Source organism: Pygocentrus nattereri, chromosome 22 (assembly GCF_015220715.1).
Source record: "Pygocentrus nattereri isolate fPygNat1 chromosome 22, fPygNat1.pri, whole genome shotgun sequence".
NCBI classification, from domain to species: Eukaryota; Metazoa; Chordata; class Actinopteri; order Characiformes; family Serrasalmidae; genus Pygocentrus; species Pygocentrus nattereri.
In genome coordinates, this window is record NC_051232.1 from 20,054,780 (window position 1) to 20,074,323 (window position 19,544).

At 41.1% G+C, this 19,544-nt stretch overlaps 1 protein-coding gene across 6 annotated transcripts; it reads left to right on the forward strand.

The window, feature by feature from the left end:
• Positions 1-1,580: 1,580 nt before the first annotated feature.
• Positions 1,581-18,564, forward strand: tox4b (TOX high mobility group box family member 4 b). 6 transcript variants are annotated; one of them, XM_017683988.2, is made up of 9 exons: positions 1,581-1,779; positions 8,703-8,807; positions 9,103-9,378; positions 9,574-9,834; positions 10,897-11,226; positions 12,025-12,105; positions 12,268-12,906; positions 13,505-13,659; positions 15,989-18,564. In XM_017683988.2, the coding sequence occupies exons 1-9, from the start codon at positions 1,774-1,776 to the stop codon at positions 16,044-16,046; spliced, it is 1,911 nt and encodes a 636-aa protein (XP_017539477.1). In that variant the 5' UTR covers positions 1,581-1,773; the 3' UTR covers positions 16,047-18,564. The 6 variants fall into 6 exon arrangements, with proteins under 6 accessions (XP_017539477.1, XP_017539478.1, XP_017539472.1 ...); XM_017683989.2 differs by having other exon boundaries at positions 8,703-8,771; XM_017683983.2 differs by lacking the exon at positions 1,581-1,779 and adding an exon at positions 6,869-7,692.
• The last annotated feature ends 980 nt before the right edge of the window (positions 18,565-19,544 follow it).

The following is a 19,544-nucleotide window of genomic DNA, read 5'->3' on the forward strand; positions in this document are numbered from 1 at the left end:
ATCATTTTCTCGGCCTACCACGAATCTTTGCTTGCGCATCGATGCCGAAGACCCAGATTTTATGTTCTTATTTTTTACCTTATTATTCAAAACATGAAGGACTTGTAAGTTGGAACAAACTGGTAATAAACTGATTTTGGAAAGAAACCGTTGTTGGATTGGTTTGTCTTCTTACGCTGGCATCATGCATTCGCTAACAGCTTAGAATCACTTGCATGCTTTGTAAAGAGAGTTGATTGACAGATGTGTTCAGTATTTTTGATAGGGCCACAATTAAGCGTCCTCTGGAATTTGTAGAGTTACTGTTAGTTTGTATTACTAGTAACTAGTAACTCAACTAGTAAGTATGACCTCACGCTGTTCAGGTGCTTGTTGAAAGCTATGCCCACCACACAAAAACGAAAGCAAAGCAAGGAGGTCTGGAGAAAAACGCTTTGCTATATTAAAAACACCTGAATCATAGAAACACATCAGGTTAATTTATTCACCTTTACCACCATGTTCATCGTTTTTTTGCTGATAGGAAAGGTGATTGGTCAGGACAAGTTTGGGTTATACTGCTAAGAAAAAGCAAAAAATAATTAATTATTGTAGCAACTAGGAACTACTTTTCCTACTGCCTCTGCTTCTAATGGCAGACGTGCAGTTATATTCACTCCTGACTGGCCAGTCTGTTTAAAGGGTAGTTCATTTAAAGGGGCTTTCTGGCCTAAAAGTAGCTTTTGATGTGCTATTTGTGAAGGACTTGGTGTTCTGTACCACAGCACTGTATCCCTCCGCCTCGTCAGTTTGATAGAATTCAAGATTTTCTGTCCATTTTGTGTTTCCAACCATCAATGTTCTCTCAAAACAGTACCCAGCATGCATTATATGTAGAAACATAGGTTTTCAATGAGTGTGTTTACACACTTACTAATCTGATACAGCAGAAAATCAGATTTTGTCATTAATCCATTAGAGTTTACATGCACTTGCGTAAACATATAATGGGAAACTGGCTTGACATTAGACAGACAGTAATTGGATTGCTGCTTTGCCACCAGCCAACAAACCCACAGAATAAGACGTGGAGTAAAACCCAAAAGTTATATGACTGCGAGTCACTTTAGCGGAAAAAAATACGTGTACATCATCCAGAAGATGGACAACATTAAAGAGCAGCATCTCGATTACTGAACTACAATCCACTTCTCCTTGTCGAATTTCTCGGCCCTAATAATCTAATAAATCAGAGTGTGCTGTTCAGATGACCACTAGAACCGCCAAAAATCGGGTTATTATTAATTGTATGTAAACGCACTTATTAATATTGGGATCCTTAGTATTAATTGGTATCGCACAGAAAAAGAAAAGAAAATGGGTGGCATCGCCCATCCGTAGTACAAACCTTTATTGTGTTCAAACTGAAGCAAACTGAATTGGAACGTAGCCACAACGCTCCAGCTCTACGCGCCCTCATTAGCTAGTGGACAAGTGCCCTTATTGGAGCGCGGCCTCTGACAGTGTGGCCCGGTTTCTGGCTTTAAAGCTACTGCTGCACTAAACTGCGATGTCTGCGGTGACTTACAGTTACAAAGGCTTATTAAGTCCGGTCTCAGGCTTAATCTGGGCCCCAGGCGACCTCGTCTTCTGTCGTTCGTTTAGGCGATTCGTCATTTCCTCTGTGAAGCACACTAGCCGGTGCCATGTTGTGAGTGTGTGTGTTTTTGTTTCCTGTGAGAGTCGCTTTGATCGGAGTCACAGGACAGAAATCGTGTCGAGTTCAGGGCGAGTATGGAGGTAAGAAGAGACGTCTAGAAGAGCTGTCTGAATACTTCACCCGTCTTAGCCGCCTCGTCCACTCCCCTACTCCTTCATTCACTCTCTTACAGCCCTTTTTCTCCGGTGCTGTAACCCGGAGTCTTTATAAAAGCCACCGGCGAACCTGCCCGCACCAACAACTTCCTCCTTTGTAGCTAGCAGCGTTAGCAGCTAGTCAGAATGAATGGCTCCTTCATTTATTTGCACACTTTCCTCAGCGTTTTGTCTTGAAATGGTCCACTTGGACGTCGACCCACTTCTTGTTTGGGTCACTTTCGCCGCACTTAATTCCTGCTGACTTTGACAGAGTGCCGGTCAGCAAGAGGACAACTTAGTGCTCGTAGCTAACTTAGGCTAGCTAAAGTAACAAGAGCTAGCCGCCCGAGCTCGTCGTCGTTTTCATCATAATAGCAAGTTTTTATTAGTATTATTAGTATTATTATTATTATTATTATTATTATACGTCGAAATTTTACACTTTTATGTCCTTCTATACGGAGCCCGCAAGGAGACATGGTAGTTATTATTTAATAAGTCGTGGCCACGAATTAATATTTTGAGGTCACAAATAATATGCAGGTGTAGGTTACTACACTGAAGCTTTAAATTTATATATATCTAGGCCACGAGTTAACTTTCTCATAAGTTTCTCTTGCAATTTGTGGCCACAGCTTATTAAGAATAATCAGGCCACCGTACTGTACTTACTATGTTGAGGCCAGAAATTAGTATATTGAGATTACATAATATATTGAGTCAGCAAGTGTCTCATAACTTATGGCCTCAATAAAATAATTCTCCAGCTTCAGTATATTAATTTATATATTCTCATATATTTATTCATGGCCTCAATATATTCATTGTTGGCCTCAATATTGTAATTTGTGGCCACAACATATTCAAGACAATAAGGCCACCTTACTGTATTTACTATATTGAGATTACTGAATAATATGTTGTGGCAAGTTTATCATAACTTTTGGACTCAGTAAAATAATTTGTGGCTTTCGTATATTCATTTGTGGCCTAAAAATATTTATATGAACATATTAATATTAATTATAATATTAATATTATATTAATTATATTAATATTTTTTCAGTATAGTGAATTGTACACAATACACAATTAAGGCCACAGATTAGTATATTGAGATTACAATATATCAATCCACAAGTTAAGTAAATATTGTAATTTGTAGCCTCAGTATTATAATTTATAGCAACACCTTGTTAAAAATAACGTCACCTCACTATAATTAATATATTGAGGCCACAAATTTGTATACTGAGGTTAAATAATAATATATTGAGGCCACAAGTTAAATTTCTCATAACTTATGGCCTCAGTATATTAATTTTGCGGCCTCAGTGTAACAATTTGTGGCCACGCCTTTTTAAAAATAATGAGCATGTCCACCTCAGCGGCTCTGTAAATTCGTACACCTTTATGCCCTTTTTAGACCTTTGGGTCATGTTCTCCTGTGTTAGTGGTAGATGGAAAGTCCTCAAAGAAACAGACAGATGGTGTTTAACGATGTTTAACAGATGTGTCTGATTCCTGAACCGAGCAGAGGTGGCACGATAACGATACCGCTTCTTCTTTCCAATTGTTCCGATACTGATGTTGAAACCTTGAGCAGCACGTATTTTTCTGTAAATACTTCTAAGCTTTGAAATGAGTCGTTTTTGAAGCACTTTGTTTAAAGGGGTGTTCTGGTCTAAAACTGTCATTTAACATTATCTGGGTCGCATTCTGTAGTGCAGCAGTGCAGTGTTTAGGAGTGCGTAAATAGAAGAAGTAAACATAAATACATAAAATATACTAAAACATCCATGACATATAATGCGCAGTATGAAAAGAAGTAGTAAAATTGCATAAATGCCACGCAGTTGACAATGCAGTGGTGCATGTCCCGTCCAGTGAAAGAATACAGTGAAGTACTGTAAACAATAACAATAGCAAGATTAAGAGTTGTGCAGTATGAAATATTTCTGGATGGATAAACGAAGTGGCATCTGGCATTGCTGATAAAGCACTGGCCTCAATGGGTCTCCAGAATGTTCACTTTGTCAACTGAAGGATTAGCCAGATAGCAGAAACCTACTCAATTAAACAGGACGTTCAGAAGCACTTGCAGTCAGAATTTCCTTCACCTTCAAGATGCATCATCAGAAGGGAGCTTTCCTCACTTTAGAAACTACTGTGGCACTGCTGTACAGGGCAAGTAGGCCTGTGTACAGTTGTAGCAGTGCTTACGTTTGTCTTTTTGCCCATAATGTCCCTTCAAGATGAGCTTCTAAAAGTGGGTTAAAATAATCAATCACTACCTACCCAGTAGGAAGACACACACAGCTAACATCACACTGCTGACTTGGCCCGATGCTTGTATTCTGTCTCGAATAAACAGTCGCTTTTATGTAGGTTATTGATGTCACACTGTGTAAAACCTTCAAAACACCCAGGTTTAATTTTTAGTACGGCCCGGATTTGGATAAAACACTCAGGAGAACTGATGAATAGCATGAGCTGAAGTTCACAGTCAATTTAAACATATAAAAAGCTGGCAAAAGTGCCAAAAGGCCATTTCAGAACATTGTAGTCTGGACATCAAAACGCAGACCTGAAAGTTCTTCGCTACAGTCTTGAAGAGATGTGACCCTCTTTACTGTAAAGAGCAAGAAGACTCACTTAACCGCAAGTGGAATTCCACCCTTCTTTGAAAATTTCAGTGCAGTTCCGCTGTTGAGATGTCAACAGTCGTTCAGAGTGGTTTGGTGTGAAATGGGTCCTTGTAGAGAGACTTATTTAAACTTAGACAGTAAGATTTCTTTACAGTGGTGTTGATGGGAAGCAGGAGGTTGTGATGTCTATAAAATTTTGCCTTACAGTGCCCTGCATATACCTCTCTACCAACAAGGGCTTTTAAAAAGTATGTCTCAGATCAAACCCTTATCTCATTGTTATCATACAACAGTATCTCAGCCATCCGGCATCGTATTGGTAACCTTTACATGTAATAACTTTCTGTGAGGGAGCATTTAGAGGTGGACGTCTGGTTCCTATCACCACCACTGTGAACAATTCTGACTCTGGTAAGTTTTTCTATAACAGAACATTTTACACCAAACCACCCTGAATGGACTTTGTTTGCATTTTGATAATTTAACTATGCAAAAAATTTGACAAATCGGTAAAATCTCTTTTTTTAAGGCACAATGAACACAATATAGAGGTTTCAATAAAGGAGGAGCTGCATTTTGTGAAGACGATATGACCACAATAGATGAGTGAGGAGTGAACATGGTGCCTTTCTGCTTTGAGAGGGAAATGCGGTCCATGTAGGTGAATCCAATGTTACACAAGGAAGACTGACCTGGTTATAGGATAACTTATAATGAGTGCTGTTACTCATCTTAATGTTCTTTAAGTGGAACAATTGACTCACAGTATGAGACACAACAAGTTCTAGTGAAGGGATTAACAGTATGTAACGGTAGCTGCCTGATGGTCATAACACTATTAAAGGGAAATCCCACTGATTTTTCAAAATTTCTGCATAATTCAGCGGTTATGAGATAAACAAAGTTATTCAGGTCAGTTTTTTATGTGATATGGTTTGTAGAGAAACATCTCAAATGTCTATACAGTGGTGGTGATAGGAACCAGGGGTCGGCATCTCTACAACATGTCTTATTTACTATCCAAATCCACCACCTGCACATCTTCTGAGTGTGTGTGTGTATGTGTGTGTGTGTGTGTGTGTGTGTGTGTGTGTGTGTGTGTGTGTGTGTACATATATATATATATATATATATATATATATATATATATATATATATATATATGTATATATATATGTATATATATATGTATATATATATATATATATATGTATATATATGTGTGTGTGTGTTGACGGTGGTAAAATAGTGGAAAATCTCAAAAATGTGTTATGTTGTCCCTCTGCCAATAGATTCGGACATCAGGCAGCATATTCATAACCATTTAATGTAATATCTTTCTGTGAGGGAGCTTTTAGAGGCTCTTTAGAACGAAGCATTTCACACCAAACCACTCTGAGACTCTTGATATTTTAAATATGCAGAAATTTTGAAAATTGGTGGCGTTCTCCTCTAACATAATTTGCTGTGGTAATCAGGTAGAGGCATTATTGGGGTGGTGGAACGTTCTGAGCACTGCAATAAGACTGTTAATATGTGTTGTGCTGGTACGAGTGGCTAAGACACAGCAGTGCTGCTGGATTCTATTATACACTCCTACCTTGTCGGTCCACCTTGTAGATGTGAAGTCAGAGACGATAGCTCATCTGCTGCTGCACAGTTTGTGTTGGTCATCCTCTCTGGCTGGATATTTTTGGTTGGTGGACTATTCTCAGTTCAGCAGTGACACTGAGGTGTTTAAAAACTCCACCAGCACTGCTGTATCTGATCCACTCGTACCAGCACTAACACACCACCACCGCCACATCAGTGTTACTGCAGTGCTGAGAGTGACCTGCCACCCAAATAGTACGTGCTCTGTAAGGGTCCATGGGGGTCCTGACCACTGAAGAACAGGGTAAAAGGGGGCAAAGTATCAGAGAAACAGATGGACTACAGTCTGTAACTGTAGAACTACAAAGTGCTCCTATAGAGTAAGTGGAACTGATAAAATGGACAATGAGCATCAAAACAAGGAGGTGGTCATAATGTTATGCCTGATCGGTGTATCTTGCAGAAATGTTTAAATTGGAGCCGTTTTATTTCAGGAGTTGACAGCATTTTGCACAAATTTCTCTGGTTTGTATTTGGTTGTTTATGTTAGTAAAAACCTGGAATGATTGACTTTGCCTTTAGTCTTCATCTTTGTTGGATATCACGCCTTTGGGTGTGTAAGTTTGATTGCTGGTTACACTTTTTGGTGATCTGCTTGTACATTTGCAGCTTTTCAATTGTGTTTCTTTCAAGTGGAGATTCACAAACGTTCTGACAATCGCGCTTTGAAAGTAGCTAAAAAAGTAGCCTACTACAAATTTTGGGAAAGTAGCTAACTGCTAATTTTTCAGTAGCTATCCCAACCCTGCCCACTACCCACAAACACACAGGTGCCACGGTCGAATTGTCTTGTGAATCGGCTCAATTGAATCATTGCAAAGAGCCGATTCGATGGCGAATCGGGCATCGCAAGTGCACAGCAATGAAAGGGGGAGAAATATCGTTGGCAATGTGACCACCAGCTTTTTATTTAGTTTAGATATTTTTATATTCCCAGTTATAGTCTGCGCCTTATTGTACGTCTAGTGGGTGTTTGAAAACGTTAGCGTGCTGGTGTTTTTCCTCCATGTGTCTGTCATATCGGTGGAGGTGAACGTTACACACCGTCGCCTTCCACGTTAGAAGCGAGCTAACGGTTAGCCAGCCGGCTAGCGCGGCTCTCCGGTCCGGCCGGCTCTGGGCACTTCTCCCGCGGATGTGAACGTCTGGCTTCGCGTTCAAGGCTTTGTTGGAAAGGTTGGCTGTTTTCAGTGTTTCCTCCGTGACCCTGCGAGGGGTTTGGAGAGCCGAGTTAGCTCAGCCGTTCGCTGCCCGGTACCGCAGTGTGAGTCAGGCTGAAGGCTGAGAGAGACTCCGGGCTGCTGGGAGTTATTTTTGGTACAGGAGGGAAGGCTGAGGGGCGTTAAACCCACCGAGCTGGACCCCCACTTGCCACCCCTGCCGCTAAAATAATCTACTCTAGACCCTGCTTGTGAGCTCAGGCTATCGGAGCTGGGATCCGTGGCTCGAAATGGATCTGAATTTTTACTCGGATTTGACGGACGGAGCCGGCCAGCCGGGCGATCCGGAGTTTCTGGACCCTCAGGCTTTTAACGGATTTGACACGGTTCAGAAGGTGAACACCTGGAGTTTCAAAGGGCAATTCCACCGACTTTAGAAAATTGGTTAAGATGTAAACAAAGTCATTCTGAGTGTTTGGGTGTAAAATCGTTCATTGTTGGAGACTTTTTTCTTTTTTAACAGTTGTGATAGGAACCGTGTCTACATGTCTGTGTGCCATGTCTACGTCACACATACAGTCGTTTTATTTACCATGCTAAAGCCACATGTGAACACCAGCGTGGCCTTTGAGTGTTTGTATGTGATGTTGATGATGGTATAATAGTCATAAGTCTGAAGTCTGATTACTGTACACCCTGCAAGTATTTCTCCACCGTGAATGGATGTTTGAGGCCAAAACTTCATCACAAAACTGCTGTCATAAGACAATGTATGAGACATCGGGCAGTATTACTCTTATATTCTTAAACATTTCATTCAGTAACACTCTGTGAGGGAACTTATTTAGAGGCTGGTTCCTATCACTACCACTTGTTTGACTCTCTAGAACAGAGCATGTCACACCAAACCGCTCTGAATGACTTCGTTTTGTTCACATCTGAAACATTTAATTATGTTGAATTGTTTTTTTTTTTGTTTTTTTTTTATGGTGGAGTTCTCTCTTGAAATGTCAAATAACCTGCCTTGAGCAAATGTTTATAAGTACAGGCTGTACAGTTTTTAAAAAATAATTTACATCAGAAAACTCCTAGTATTTCCTCGGTGACCTGTGAATGTTCATGTATTTGGTTTGGTGTGTGATGTCACTGAGAAACACAGTTGATTTGTGTGACGTTACTATAGTTTTGAAGGAAAGTTTCATTACAAATTTACTTTTTTTTTAATTTTTTTTTTATACTAACTTTTCCCTTCATCCTAAACATATTCTATCAGCCAAGGCACATTTGGTGTCTGAAGTTTGCTGCTTTAGTTTTTCACAAATTATCCTAAAACACTGTTGAGATGCATATGAGGTATGTATTGAATGTCTCACACTGTTTATATTGTTTCTGTTTTTGTTGGCAGTTCCCTGGAGGAAGCGACAACTACTTAGCTATAAGTGAAGAGGGACATCCTTTCCTATCCTCCTCTGAGGTAGCTCTCCCCTCCACATACTCCCTTCAGATCCAGGTGCTTCTTTCTGTCCATGTTTGTGTTGTCCTCCTTTAGGCTGAATTTCAGCTTGACTTAGAAATGTAATGCTTGAATTAGGACTGAAATGTGCTGTTTACAATTGTTAATGTGGCAGAGCTTTGAACAGAACTAGCTTTCTAGTAGTGGATTTTTTTTTTGCATTCTCAAGTCTCATAAGCCTTTGTAGGAATCTAAGAATACTGAACCGGGTTCAGCTCATACCTGACTAGTTACGTGTATTTATTGAACTGAATCAGCCACAGAATTTCATCAGTGAATCCTTCTTCTGCAGACCTTCCATACACCCAGCTTGGGCGATGAGGAGTTTGAAATCCCACCTATATCACTGGACCCTGACCCTGCTCTTAGCGTCTCTGATGTTGTGTCGCACTTCGGAGAGCTGGGCGATGGTGGCCCTTCCTCAAGCGTCCCTGGCAATGCCGTCGTTGAGGGTGATGATCCCTCTTTTGCCTCAACCTTTGTGAATCCTCCATCACAGGGCCTGGAACACCTCAGCCTGATGAGCCAGCAGGGAGGGGGTCCTATGTTGGGATCGACACTGGGAATGGTAAGTGCAAGTTGGAAAAGGGAGTGCTATGTTAATCTTGCTTTCAATTCACATTACAAGTCTTGCTGCTTAATTTAGCTTTTTCCTTCATGTCCGATGTTTTACAATCAGATCTGTGACAAAAAAACAGCTAATTACCTTTGATGTGAGAAACAATCTGGTACCCAAACTGAAATTGAAGTTGCTCTATTCCAGGATCTCGGCCATCCTATTGGCTCTCAGTTCAGCAGCTCTTCCCCCATGACCATTGATGTTCCACTAACGGACATGAACCATAGCCTACTAGGACACAACCAGCTGACCACTATTGACCAGTCGGAGCTCAGCGCTCAGCTCGGTCTCAGTCTAGGAGGAGGGACAATTCTGGCACGCTCACAGTCACCTGACCAGCCACTATCAGCCACCGGCTCACCGTCTGAATCGCTCCAGGATGACGACATGGATGACTTCAGAAGAGTGAGTCTGTCCATTTTTTGTTTCAGTGAGAAATGCTAAGAGAAGTTTGGTTTTCTTGAGATGTTATTCAGTTTAGTCATAGTTTTCAATTGTGTTTTAGGATTCACGCACATTGTTTTATAATTCATACATTGTGTGGATACAGATTTGACGTCATTTTCTGTTACGTCATCGCATCAAGATGTTATTTTACAGACACAAACTGTTACATATCCAAGATTGTGGATTGGACAATATATATTAGGAATACAGCAGTACTGTTTTTCACTGTGAGAACAAGTACAAACACATTTTTAGTACTTGCCGATACAGAGTCCGGTACTATACTGAGTGACCTATGTAGAATTAAGTAGTTGTCAGTGTAAATGACTGTAATGTACTTTAAAAAGTAAATAATTTAAAATGTAGCTGTTTTTTTTAATGGAGTAAGTCAGCTAACAGTGCTACATCAGTTACCTTTCATCGATAAGTGTTGCAACATAGAAGAATGGGGTTTGTCAGAGAAGTTTCATAGTTTTGATCCGCATCTGGTGTGTGTGTGTGTGTGTATGTATGTGTGTGTGTGTGTGTGTGTATATATATATATATATATATATATATATATATATATATATATATATATAGCATGAAACTAAATAATTTAAGAAGCTTTTAATTATTTGGATGTCCTCTACTTTTAGTGTGCAAGCATTCCCAGATCTTTCCTTTCTCATACTTTGATGTCAGCCTGGTATTGCCTCACGTAATGGGTATCAATACTTGCACTGTCTCTAAGGAGTAACAGAAGGGAGCAAGATGGGTCATAAACTTTTCAACTGGTTAGCCTGTTTTACCAGTAACTAACCCCTTCGGTTTTTCCAAGTTCCAGAATTTGTCATTTATTTATTTATTTATTTATTATTGCTGATGTCTGGGCATCAGCAATAATATCATGTAAATGTTTATCTGAATTTTTATGGAAACTAATCTGTCGTTCTTCCACACCCACTCCTGTCCTTCCTTCCTTTCTCTGTCTGTCTTTCTGTCTCTTTGCCTCCACCTCTCTGGCCCCGTCTGGCTCAGAAGAGCGTGCTGGTGGACTCCCCTGTCTCTCTCTCTGTCTCTCCTGGTGTCATCTCTCTCTCCCCCTCTCTTGCGGAGCAGCCTGCCACCTCTGTGGCTGTGGCCCCACCCACGCTGGCACGGAGAGGTGTGGCTGGAGGAGGGGGTGGGGCCAAGAAAGGAAAGAAGAAAAAAGACCCAAACGAGCCCCAGAAACCTGTATCAGCCTATGCCTTGTTCTTCCGAGACACGCAGGCAGCCATCAAGGGCCAGAATCCAAATGCCACGTTTGGTGAAGTGTCGAAAATTGTGGCCTCAATGTGGGACAGTTTGGGAGAGGAGCAGAAACAGGTACAGGAAATTGTAATAATTGGTTGTAGTTAACGCTTACCAAAGGTTTAAACTGTTAGATTCTCATAATCATTCGTCTGCTAAGTCGGGGTGGCGAAAACATATCAACCTGCTGAAAAGTTGTACCAATCTGCGAATATCGAATACCAGGGTCAGTTTCTGCCCTCCGCCCCTGGCAATTGTGCTCGCTGCCCCCTTGTGTGTGTCTTCAGTAGTGTGTATGTGGTGTTTCACTGCACAGAGGGGTTCGATTGCGGAGGTGAGATTTCCCCACTGGGGGACTTAAAAGAGTCACTTAATATGAAAAATGTAAACAGGAAGCATATTAAATATAAACATAAGGTGAAATAAATCTGACCCGTTTTAAGTTTCCCTGTATTCAAAGTAGAAGCTGGTGGAATAACTTGATATATCCAACTATCTATTGTAATTGTAATGAACCGTGTCTTGCCCAGGTTGTTATTAGCTCATTGAATCAATCTATTGCCTTTCTTATTGTTTGAATACGGTCAGAAGTAGGGCCACGTTTGGCACCAAACATAGCTGGAATCATTGGCTGTGCCCTTGGTAGCCCGGGTGCTCTGTTATTGAACACAGGGCAGCGCTGTCTCTCAGCGAGACAAAGAAATAAATTGTGGTTCGTATCATATGCGTCGCATTTACATGCATTGCATGTGGAGTTTCCTTTTGGTTCAGAACCGTTACACCACAAATGCTGACATGTTCAAAGATGTAGTCATGTCTCCTAGTTGCATATTCTCACTGTTTTATATTCCATCATATGCATTTCTGCTCTAGGTTTACAAGAGGAAGACTGAAGCTGCTAAGAAGGACTACCTTAAAGCACTGGCAGCTTACAGAGCCAATCAGCTTTCTCAGGTAACATGCAGTCCGCCAGCTTCTAACGCATGCAAACTAACAGCATGTGTATTAACACCAATGATGACCTAAGAATTTTGTCCATGATGATTTTGAATGTTCCGTGATTCGAGACAGATACAGTGCTCCTTTAGTAACAATCTCTCATTATTGGTTTTATAGCCTACCATTGAGGTGCTGGACACGCCCCCTTCTCCCCCTGCTGCTCCTGCTGCTGTAGCCGCACCAGAGCCTCCACCACCTGCTCAGCCGCCAACGCGTTCCAGCCGAATCCCACAGCACGCACCTGACAACAACACTATCACCAACATCTGCACATCCAACATCATTATCGACCTTCCACAAGTCACCACACGGTCTCGCACGGGAGCTTACAAGCCAGCTGCCAGCACTGCGGCAGCAAATGTCACTCCGACTCTGCCCACTGTCACCAAGATAATCATCCCCAAGCAGCAACTTCAGTCCATGGCAGCCTCTTCAGCGCGCCAGCCTCCTCCCCTTCAGCAGATGCAGAACACCCCTCCACCCCCACGCCTCCAGCAAATGGTACATTCCCCTGCCCCACCGCCACTCCAGGCCAAACCTCGCGGTGGGGGTGGAGCTGGCCAAGTTACCGCCACTGTCACCACAGCACCTCCACCACCTCTGCAGATCAAGATAGTCCCTGCCCCTGTGCAAACGGACGTGGCCACGCCCATCATTGTGACAACGGCAGCGGGGGCGCCGGTCTCAGCCACCCCAGCAATGGCAGTGGAGGTGGCCCAGCCAGCTGCCATAGTGACAGCAGAAGGAGAGGAAGGGGTAAGACTGGAGAGGACGGATCTAATGGTGCCTTCAGACAGTCCTTTTAAACTCACAAATTTTTTCAATAGTTTGACGAACTCTAAATACCACTGGTGAACTAGAAAGGTCAGTTGTGTTGCTTGAATTGAGAGTTGTGACATATGACCAGCCAGTAATCTGATACCATGTGAACATAGTGGACCAAGCCCCGGTATTGGTCGATTCAAGCAGATTCGTACTGTTCACATGATTGTTTGCAAATTGCCAACATTCATCTGAATGCAAGCCAGAAGTTATGATTTGGTGACATGGCAATTTTCCAAGCTTATTTACGAGCTTGCGACCCAACACACCATAAAATACAGCTCATTACATATCCTCATGCATCCCTAAAATAGGTCTGGGACGTTCCATTACACTTTAGTTTTATGAAATATTCTTATTTTAGTGGTTAGGATTAGTAGTATTAGTAAGTTGTATTGCACTGGATTTGTTAATTTATTTTGTTTTAATTTATTTTTTTGTTTAATGTTCTGCTTCCTGCTTTCCCCTGCTTGTTGTCATACAATCTCTCATGCCTTCTTTTTTCTTTTTTTTCCCCTCTTCATTCTCTCAGATGGAGGTGGAGCTCAATGGATCTCCAGCACCTGAGGTAGCTCCACCAGCAGGTCCCGCCGTGTGTGTACGAGCAGGCTGCAATAACCCACCAATAGAGAGCAAAGACTGGGACAGAGAATACTGCAGCAACGAGTGTGTGGCCACGCACTGCAAGTACGGGCAAAAGACCCCTCTCACCTGCCACCATCATGCTCTCAGAATCACATTTATTTTTCACATACAATTCCAATGAAGTTGGGACGTTGCATAAAACAAATAAAAACAGAATACGATGATTTGCAAATCCTTTTCAACCTATATTCAATTGAATACACTACAAAGACAAGATATTTAATGTTCAAATGGATAAACTTTATTGTTTTTTGCAAATATTCACTCATTTTGAATTTGATGCCTGCAACACATTCCAAAGAAGTTGGGACAGTGGCAACAAAAGACTGGGAAAATTGAGGAATGCTAAAAAAAACACCTGTTTGGAACATTCCACAGGTGAACAGGTTAATTGGGTATAAACGGAGCATCCCTGAAAGGCTCATTCGTTCACAAGCAAGGATGGGGCGAGGTTCACCACCACTTTGTGAACAGCTGCGTGAGCAAATAGTCCAACAGTTTAAGAACAATGTTTCTCAACGTGCAGTTGCAGGGAATTTATGGATTTCATCATCTACAGTCCATAATATCATCAAAAGAATCAGAGAATCTGGAGAAATCTCTGCAAGTAAGCAGCAAGGCAGAAAACCAACATTGAATGCCCGTGACCTTCAATCCCTCAGGCGGCACTGCATTAAAAACCGACATCATTCTGTAACGGATTTTACCACATGGGCTCAGGAACACTTCAGAAAACCATTGTCAGTGAACACAGTTCGTCGCTCCATCTACAAGTGCAAGTTAAAACTCTGCCATGCAAAGCGAAAACCACATATCAACAACACCCAGAAACGCCGCCGGCTTCTCTGAGCTCATCTGAGATGGACTGACGCAAAGTGGAAAAGTGTCCTGTGGTCTGACGAGTCCACATTTCAAATTGTTTTTGGAAATCATGGACGTCGTGTCCTCCGGGCCAAAGAGGAGAAGGACTGTCTGGATTGTTATCAGCGCAAAGTTCAAAAGCCAGCATCTCTGATGGTGTGGGGGTGTGTTAGTGCCCATGGCATGGGTAACTTGCACATCTGTGAAGGCACCATTAATGCTGAAAGGTACATACGGGTTTTGGAGCAACATATGCTGCCATCCAAGCATCGTCTTTTTCAGGGACGTCCTGCTTATTTCAGCAAGACAATGCCAAGCCACATTCTGCACGTGTTACAACAGCGTGGCTTCGTAATAAGAGTGCAGGTACTAGACTGTCCTGCCTGCAGTCCAGACCTGTCTCCCATTGAAAATGTGTGGCGCATTATGAAGCGCAAAATACGACAACGGAGACCCCGGACTGTTGAGCAGCTGAAGTTGTACATCCAGCAAGAATGGGAAAGAATTCCACCTACAAACCTTAAACAATTAGTGTCTTCAGTTCCCAAACGCTTACTGAGTGTTGTTAAAAGCAAAGGTGATGTAACACAGTGGTAAACATGCCCCTGTCCCAACTTGAAAAGGATTTGCAAATCATCGTATTCTGTTTTTATTTGTTTTACACAACGTCCCAACTTCATTGGAATTGGGGTTGTACATTAAGTTGTCTTAGAAATTAGTCTTGATCACAGCACACTACATTAAAATTGTCTTTTGGTCATTTTATGCCTTTGTAATAGTCCTATGCTAAAGCATCTGATTTGGCTCTACAGTTTCTTTAATTGCTCGTTAGCTTAACTTATTGGCTACACTACAACTTAACACTAATTGAGCGACATGAAGTGATAGTGCTCTTTTCTGCTCTCACAACACTCAGAATCAAACAAAGCATACTTTTTTCTGCTGATTGTGAGAACTTTCATTTTGGAAACCAGAATAAATGCTAATAACGTAAGCATTAGCTTTCTAACTAATGTCTCCTTAGAAAACTTTTCATAAGTAATGATTCTAAAAAGAGCAGTTGGACCATTGTACTTTACATTGTGGTAACTTACTGGTCGTGAAATTGTACTTGACCTTAAGCTGAGAGGGTAAAGAATTCGCTAAATTGTGATTAGCTTCAGCTGCAAGTTTTACCAAGCACACAGAAGAACCCACTGGAGTACCATTGGATCCTGTTGGGACCAATTTTGTGCAGGTATCAAAAATCATAAAACGTTTAGTACTAGATCAGTGGCCAACGAAAAAAATGACTGTTTCAGTTTTCTGGTGCCAAAGGTTCTATAAGAACGTGTAGTGGCATATGCCTGTAGTCATGCAAATGAATTTTGACTCTTAAAGGATGTTTCATCCACAGTAAATGAAATTGACCATACATGCCAAAACATACATAATTTACATTGTACCATTGACCATATCTTGGCCATCTATAGCTGAGCTGTGTCTTCTTTATTTGTTGTTTTTCCCGCAGGGATGTGTTCATGGCCTGGTGTGTGATCAGAGGGCAGAGCTCCACCACAGTCACCTAGAAACTGATGCACTAGTAGAAGAGATTGGAAGAGATGGAGAGAGAGAGAGAGAGTGTGTGTGTGTGTGTGTGTGAGTGTGTGAGACATGTGTATAGACATAGGTGAGAGAACTTTGAGAGGAATATAGTTGGTACGGTCCTAAAGAGTGGTTTTCACTACCTGCTCCTAGTAGTGCTAGTTAAAGAAATGGTTTATGGAAAATCTCACTAAGACAGTTTTCCACTTTTCATAGATGCAGTCGATTGGCGTTCAATTTTTTCTTATTTAGTTTAGCACTGGAGTTTCAAGGCTGATGTTGCTGTCAAATGCTAGAAGTTAAAGTGACAAATCTTTTCTGTTGATACATCCCCTAAACTTCTCTCAACCTGCTCAAACCACGTTCAGGTCTTGCGGGTTGTGCAGGCTTGTTCATGTGGTTTAGGACAGAGCTACTCTGCTGTAAAAATGAGCTAAACTTTACTGTGTAGATGAATGTTGTGGTCAGCCACTTCAGACAACGTGCTGAATTCTGACTCGGCATGACTTTAACGAAAAACCTAGATGTGAAGGCTGTGATGAAAGACGTTTTAGGGATGTTTTGCATGGAAAAAATTTGAGTGACTGATTCAGCAACATTTGTCTGATCTACTACATCTGGGTTTAATTGGAAATTTCTGCACAGTTGATTTTTAGCTGAACCATTTAGTAAAGCGGCTCTTGGCCTTGTGGCTCTTTGAGAACGGCAGCCTTAAAGGGATGGTTTGACCAGCCAGTGCTAATGTGGCTAACAGTGCATGAGACCTTGTGTTACTTTGTTAGCATTCTGACTAGCAGTTTGGTTGCGCTCTCCCTTTAAGCACTTAAACTGGGGACTGACAATTGTTTCGTTGAAGAGTGAAGGCAGCTTAAGAGAAGCCATGGACCTTAACGTTCTTTGAAAGTTTATGAATTTTTGTGATAAAGAAAGAAAATAAGGCCTTGAACATGTTGGGAAATGGGTAAGGGGTTTTTGAAGGGTATAAAAAGGAAAATGTTATCAATGTAAATTAACTTAATTACGTATTTGAAAATGTGAAATTTATCTGTGAATAGTTGTTCCTCTCTTCTTTTCATCTCTTTAGTTTCTGTGCAGTTTCTGTTTCAGTGCATTCATGTACAACAGGGAAGATAGCAGGAAGGGCTGCTTTAAGAATGGGTTCTCTATAAGATCTCTTAAAAGGCTTAAAATGGTTGTACAGTATGCAGATACATAGAAGAATGAATTGCTTAAATACTAAAGACTGACGTTAGGAAGTGGAGGATGCTTTTAAACTGGACTCATTTTGGATTATTTTTTTGAAATTGTGCGGTCATCATGTCTCCGATTACACAGGGCAGAGTTTATTAGTGTATTTCTCACTAGAGTTGAAGGGATGGGAGAGAAAAAGAAGCTAAGAATCGTTAAAGGTGAGTGATTGAGAGGATGCGTGTTCATGTGTGCAAGTTGGAATGAAACCACTTCTTAAGCTAACAGATCATTGTTGTACAGGGGACGCAGTGTCGATCGATGGTCCGTAATAACCCACTTCACCTCTAGACTGGTCGTTGGGTTATGTTAACATTATGTACAGCTTTAATTTTCTTTGCTTAAACTACATTTCTACCCAAATATTTTGACGGTTTCATAAGAAAAACTGCTGTTTAAAAAGTCGTTGTAACTTCAACATTTCAGTCGCAGCAACCACCACTCTCATTGTGCATCACGTCTCTAGAGAACATTTACTTGGGCTATCAATATTTTTTAATAAATGACGCCAGATAAGTTTTTAAATAAGCTGTATTGCTACATGAACAAGACAAGTATTTTATTCCAGGATGGATTTTGTTCCTTGTTTTGCAACCAGCAGGAGATTGTGAACAGTATTGTTGGAGACCAAAATTGCACAGGCGCTACATACATAATATTGTGTTACAGAACTTGTCTCTTTTTATTGAGTTACAATGAAATGGACATTTTTGTGTTTAATAAACATCGAGGACAAGTCCCCTGTTTTTGTGTGTGGCTTCAGAATGATCAAGATATCTATAAGGAGTACACCACATACTGTTGACAGTATATGCCACTGTTAGTCTTGATATGTGTCTGTTTTCAGGGTTATTTGGCAAGAGCATATTACACTGTCTGTAAAATACAGTTTCAACCTGTTTTGGAGGTTCCTCTGTGTTTGTTCTTCAGTTATGCTGATTTATTTAGATGGAAATGTGTATGATATTTAGAAAATCTGAAGTGAACTGTGTATTTAAGTGCTGTTTTTATTGTTATTGCAGTTTTGATATCAAGGAAGCTGCAGTTGCTCTCCGTTTTATCTCAATACGACTGTCTTTGCTAAGAGATGTTAATTGTTTTTACTGTAAGGGGTTCTCATCCCTCCCCTCATTGTTGCTAGCAGCTCAGCAAAGTCACATTTCGTACACAGAGAGCCGACGGTGTGTGGGTTAGTCTGAACACAGATTTGCTAAGACAAATTCATTTAATATTAATTAAAAATATACATGCTGATTTACGTTGTACTGATGTAATGGCCTCTAGCGGGCCTGCAGAATGAGGTTTATATATGCGCTTACATATTTCTTGTGTTTTATGGGTCATTTTCACCATATGGAACTGTGGACCCCCACAGATCTGCTACCTCCTTAGGAGCAATTTCCAAAAGCCTGAAGGTCCCATGTTTATCTGTTCAGATGATAATATGCAAGTTTTAACCCTGGGGACCACATAGCTGTCATACTGTTCAGAAAGAAGATGCGTTCTGTCTCCTATAGATGAACATACTTTGGTGAGGAAAAATGCAAATCGATTCAAGAACAACAACAAACAACCTTGTGAAGATGCTGAAGGAAACGGGTACAAAAGTGTCTGTATCAACAGGAAAACGATCTAAATTTATATGACCTGAAAGGCCACTGAGCAAGGAAGAGGCCACTGCTCCAAAACTGACCTAGTTTGCAACTGGGGACAAAGATCTTACTTTTCTGAGAAATGCCCTCTGGTCTTATGAAACTAAAACAACTGTTTGGCCATAACAACCATCGTTATGGCTGGCAGGCCATAGAACACCTTTCCAACCTTGAAGCATGGTGGTGGCAGCATCATGTTGTGGTGGTGCTTTCTGAGGAAGGAAAATTACGTAGAGATATGGAAGCAACTCAAAATATCAGCCAGAAAGTTAAAGCTTGTGTGCGCAAGGAGGCCTACAAAGCTGACTCGGTTACATCCTGTCTGGAGGAATGGAACAAAACTCAAGCAACTTATTTGAGATGCCTGCCTGAAAGGTTTGAGCCAAGTTAAACAATTTAAAGGCACATAACATACCCTCCTGAGCCACTGGGAATGTAATGAAAGAAAGAAATGAAAATGAAAAGCTGAAATGATCTTTGGTATTATTCTGATATTTATACTAGGATTAAATGTCAAGAATTGTGAAAAACTGAGTCTAAATGAATGAGGCTAAGGTGTAAACTTATGACATCAACCGTACT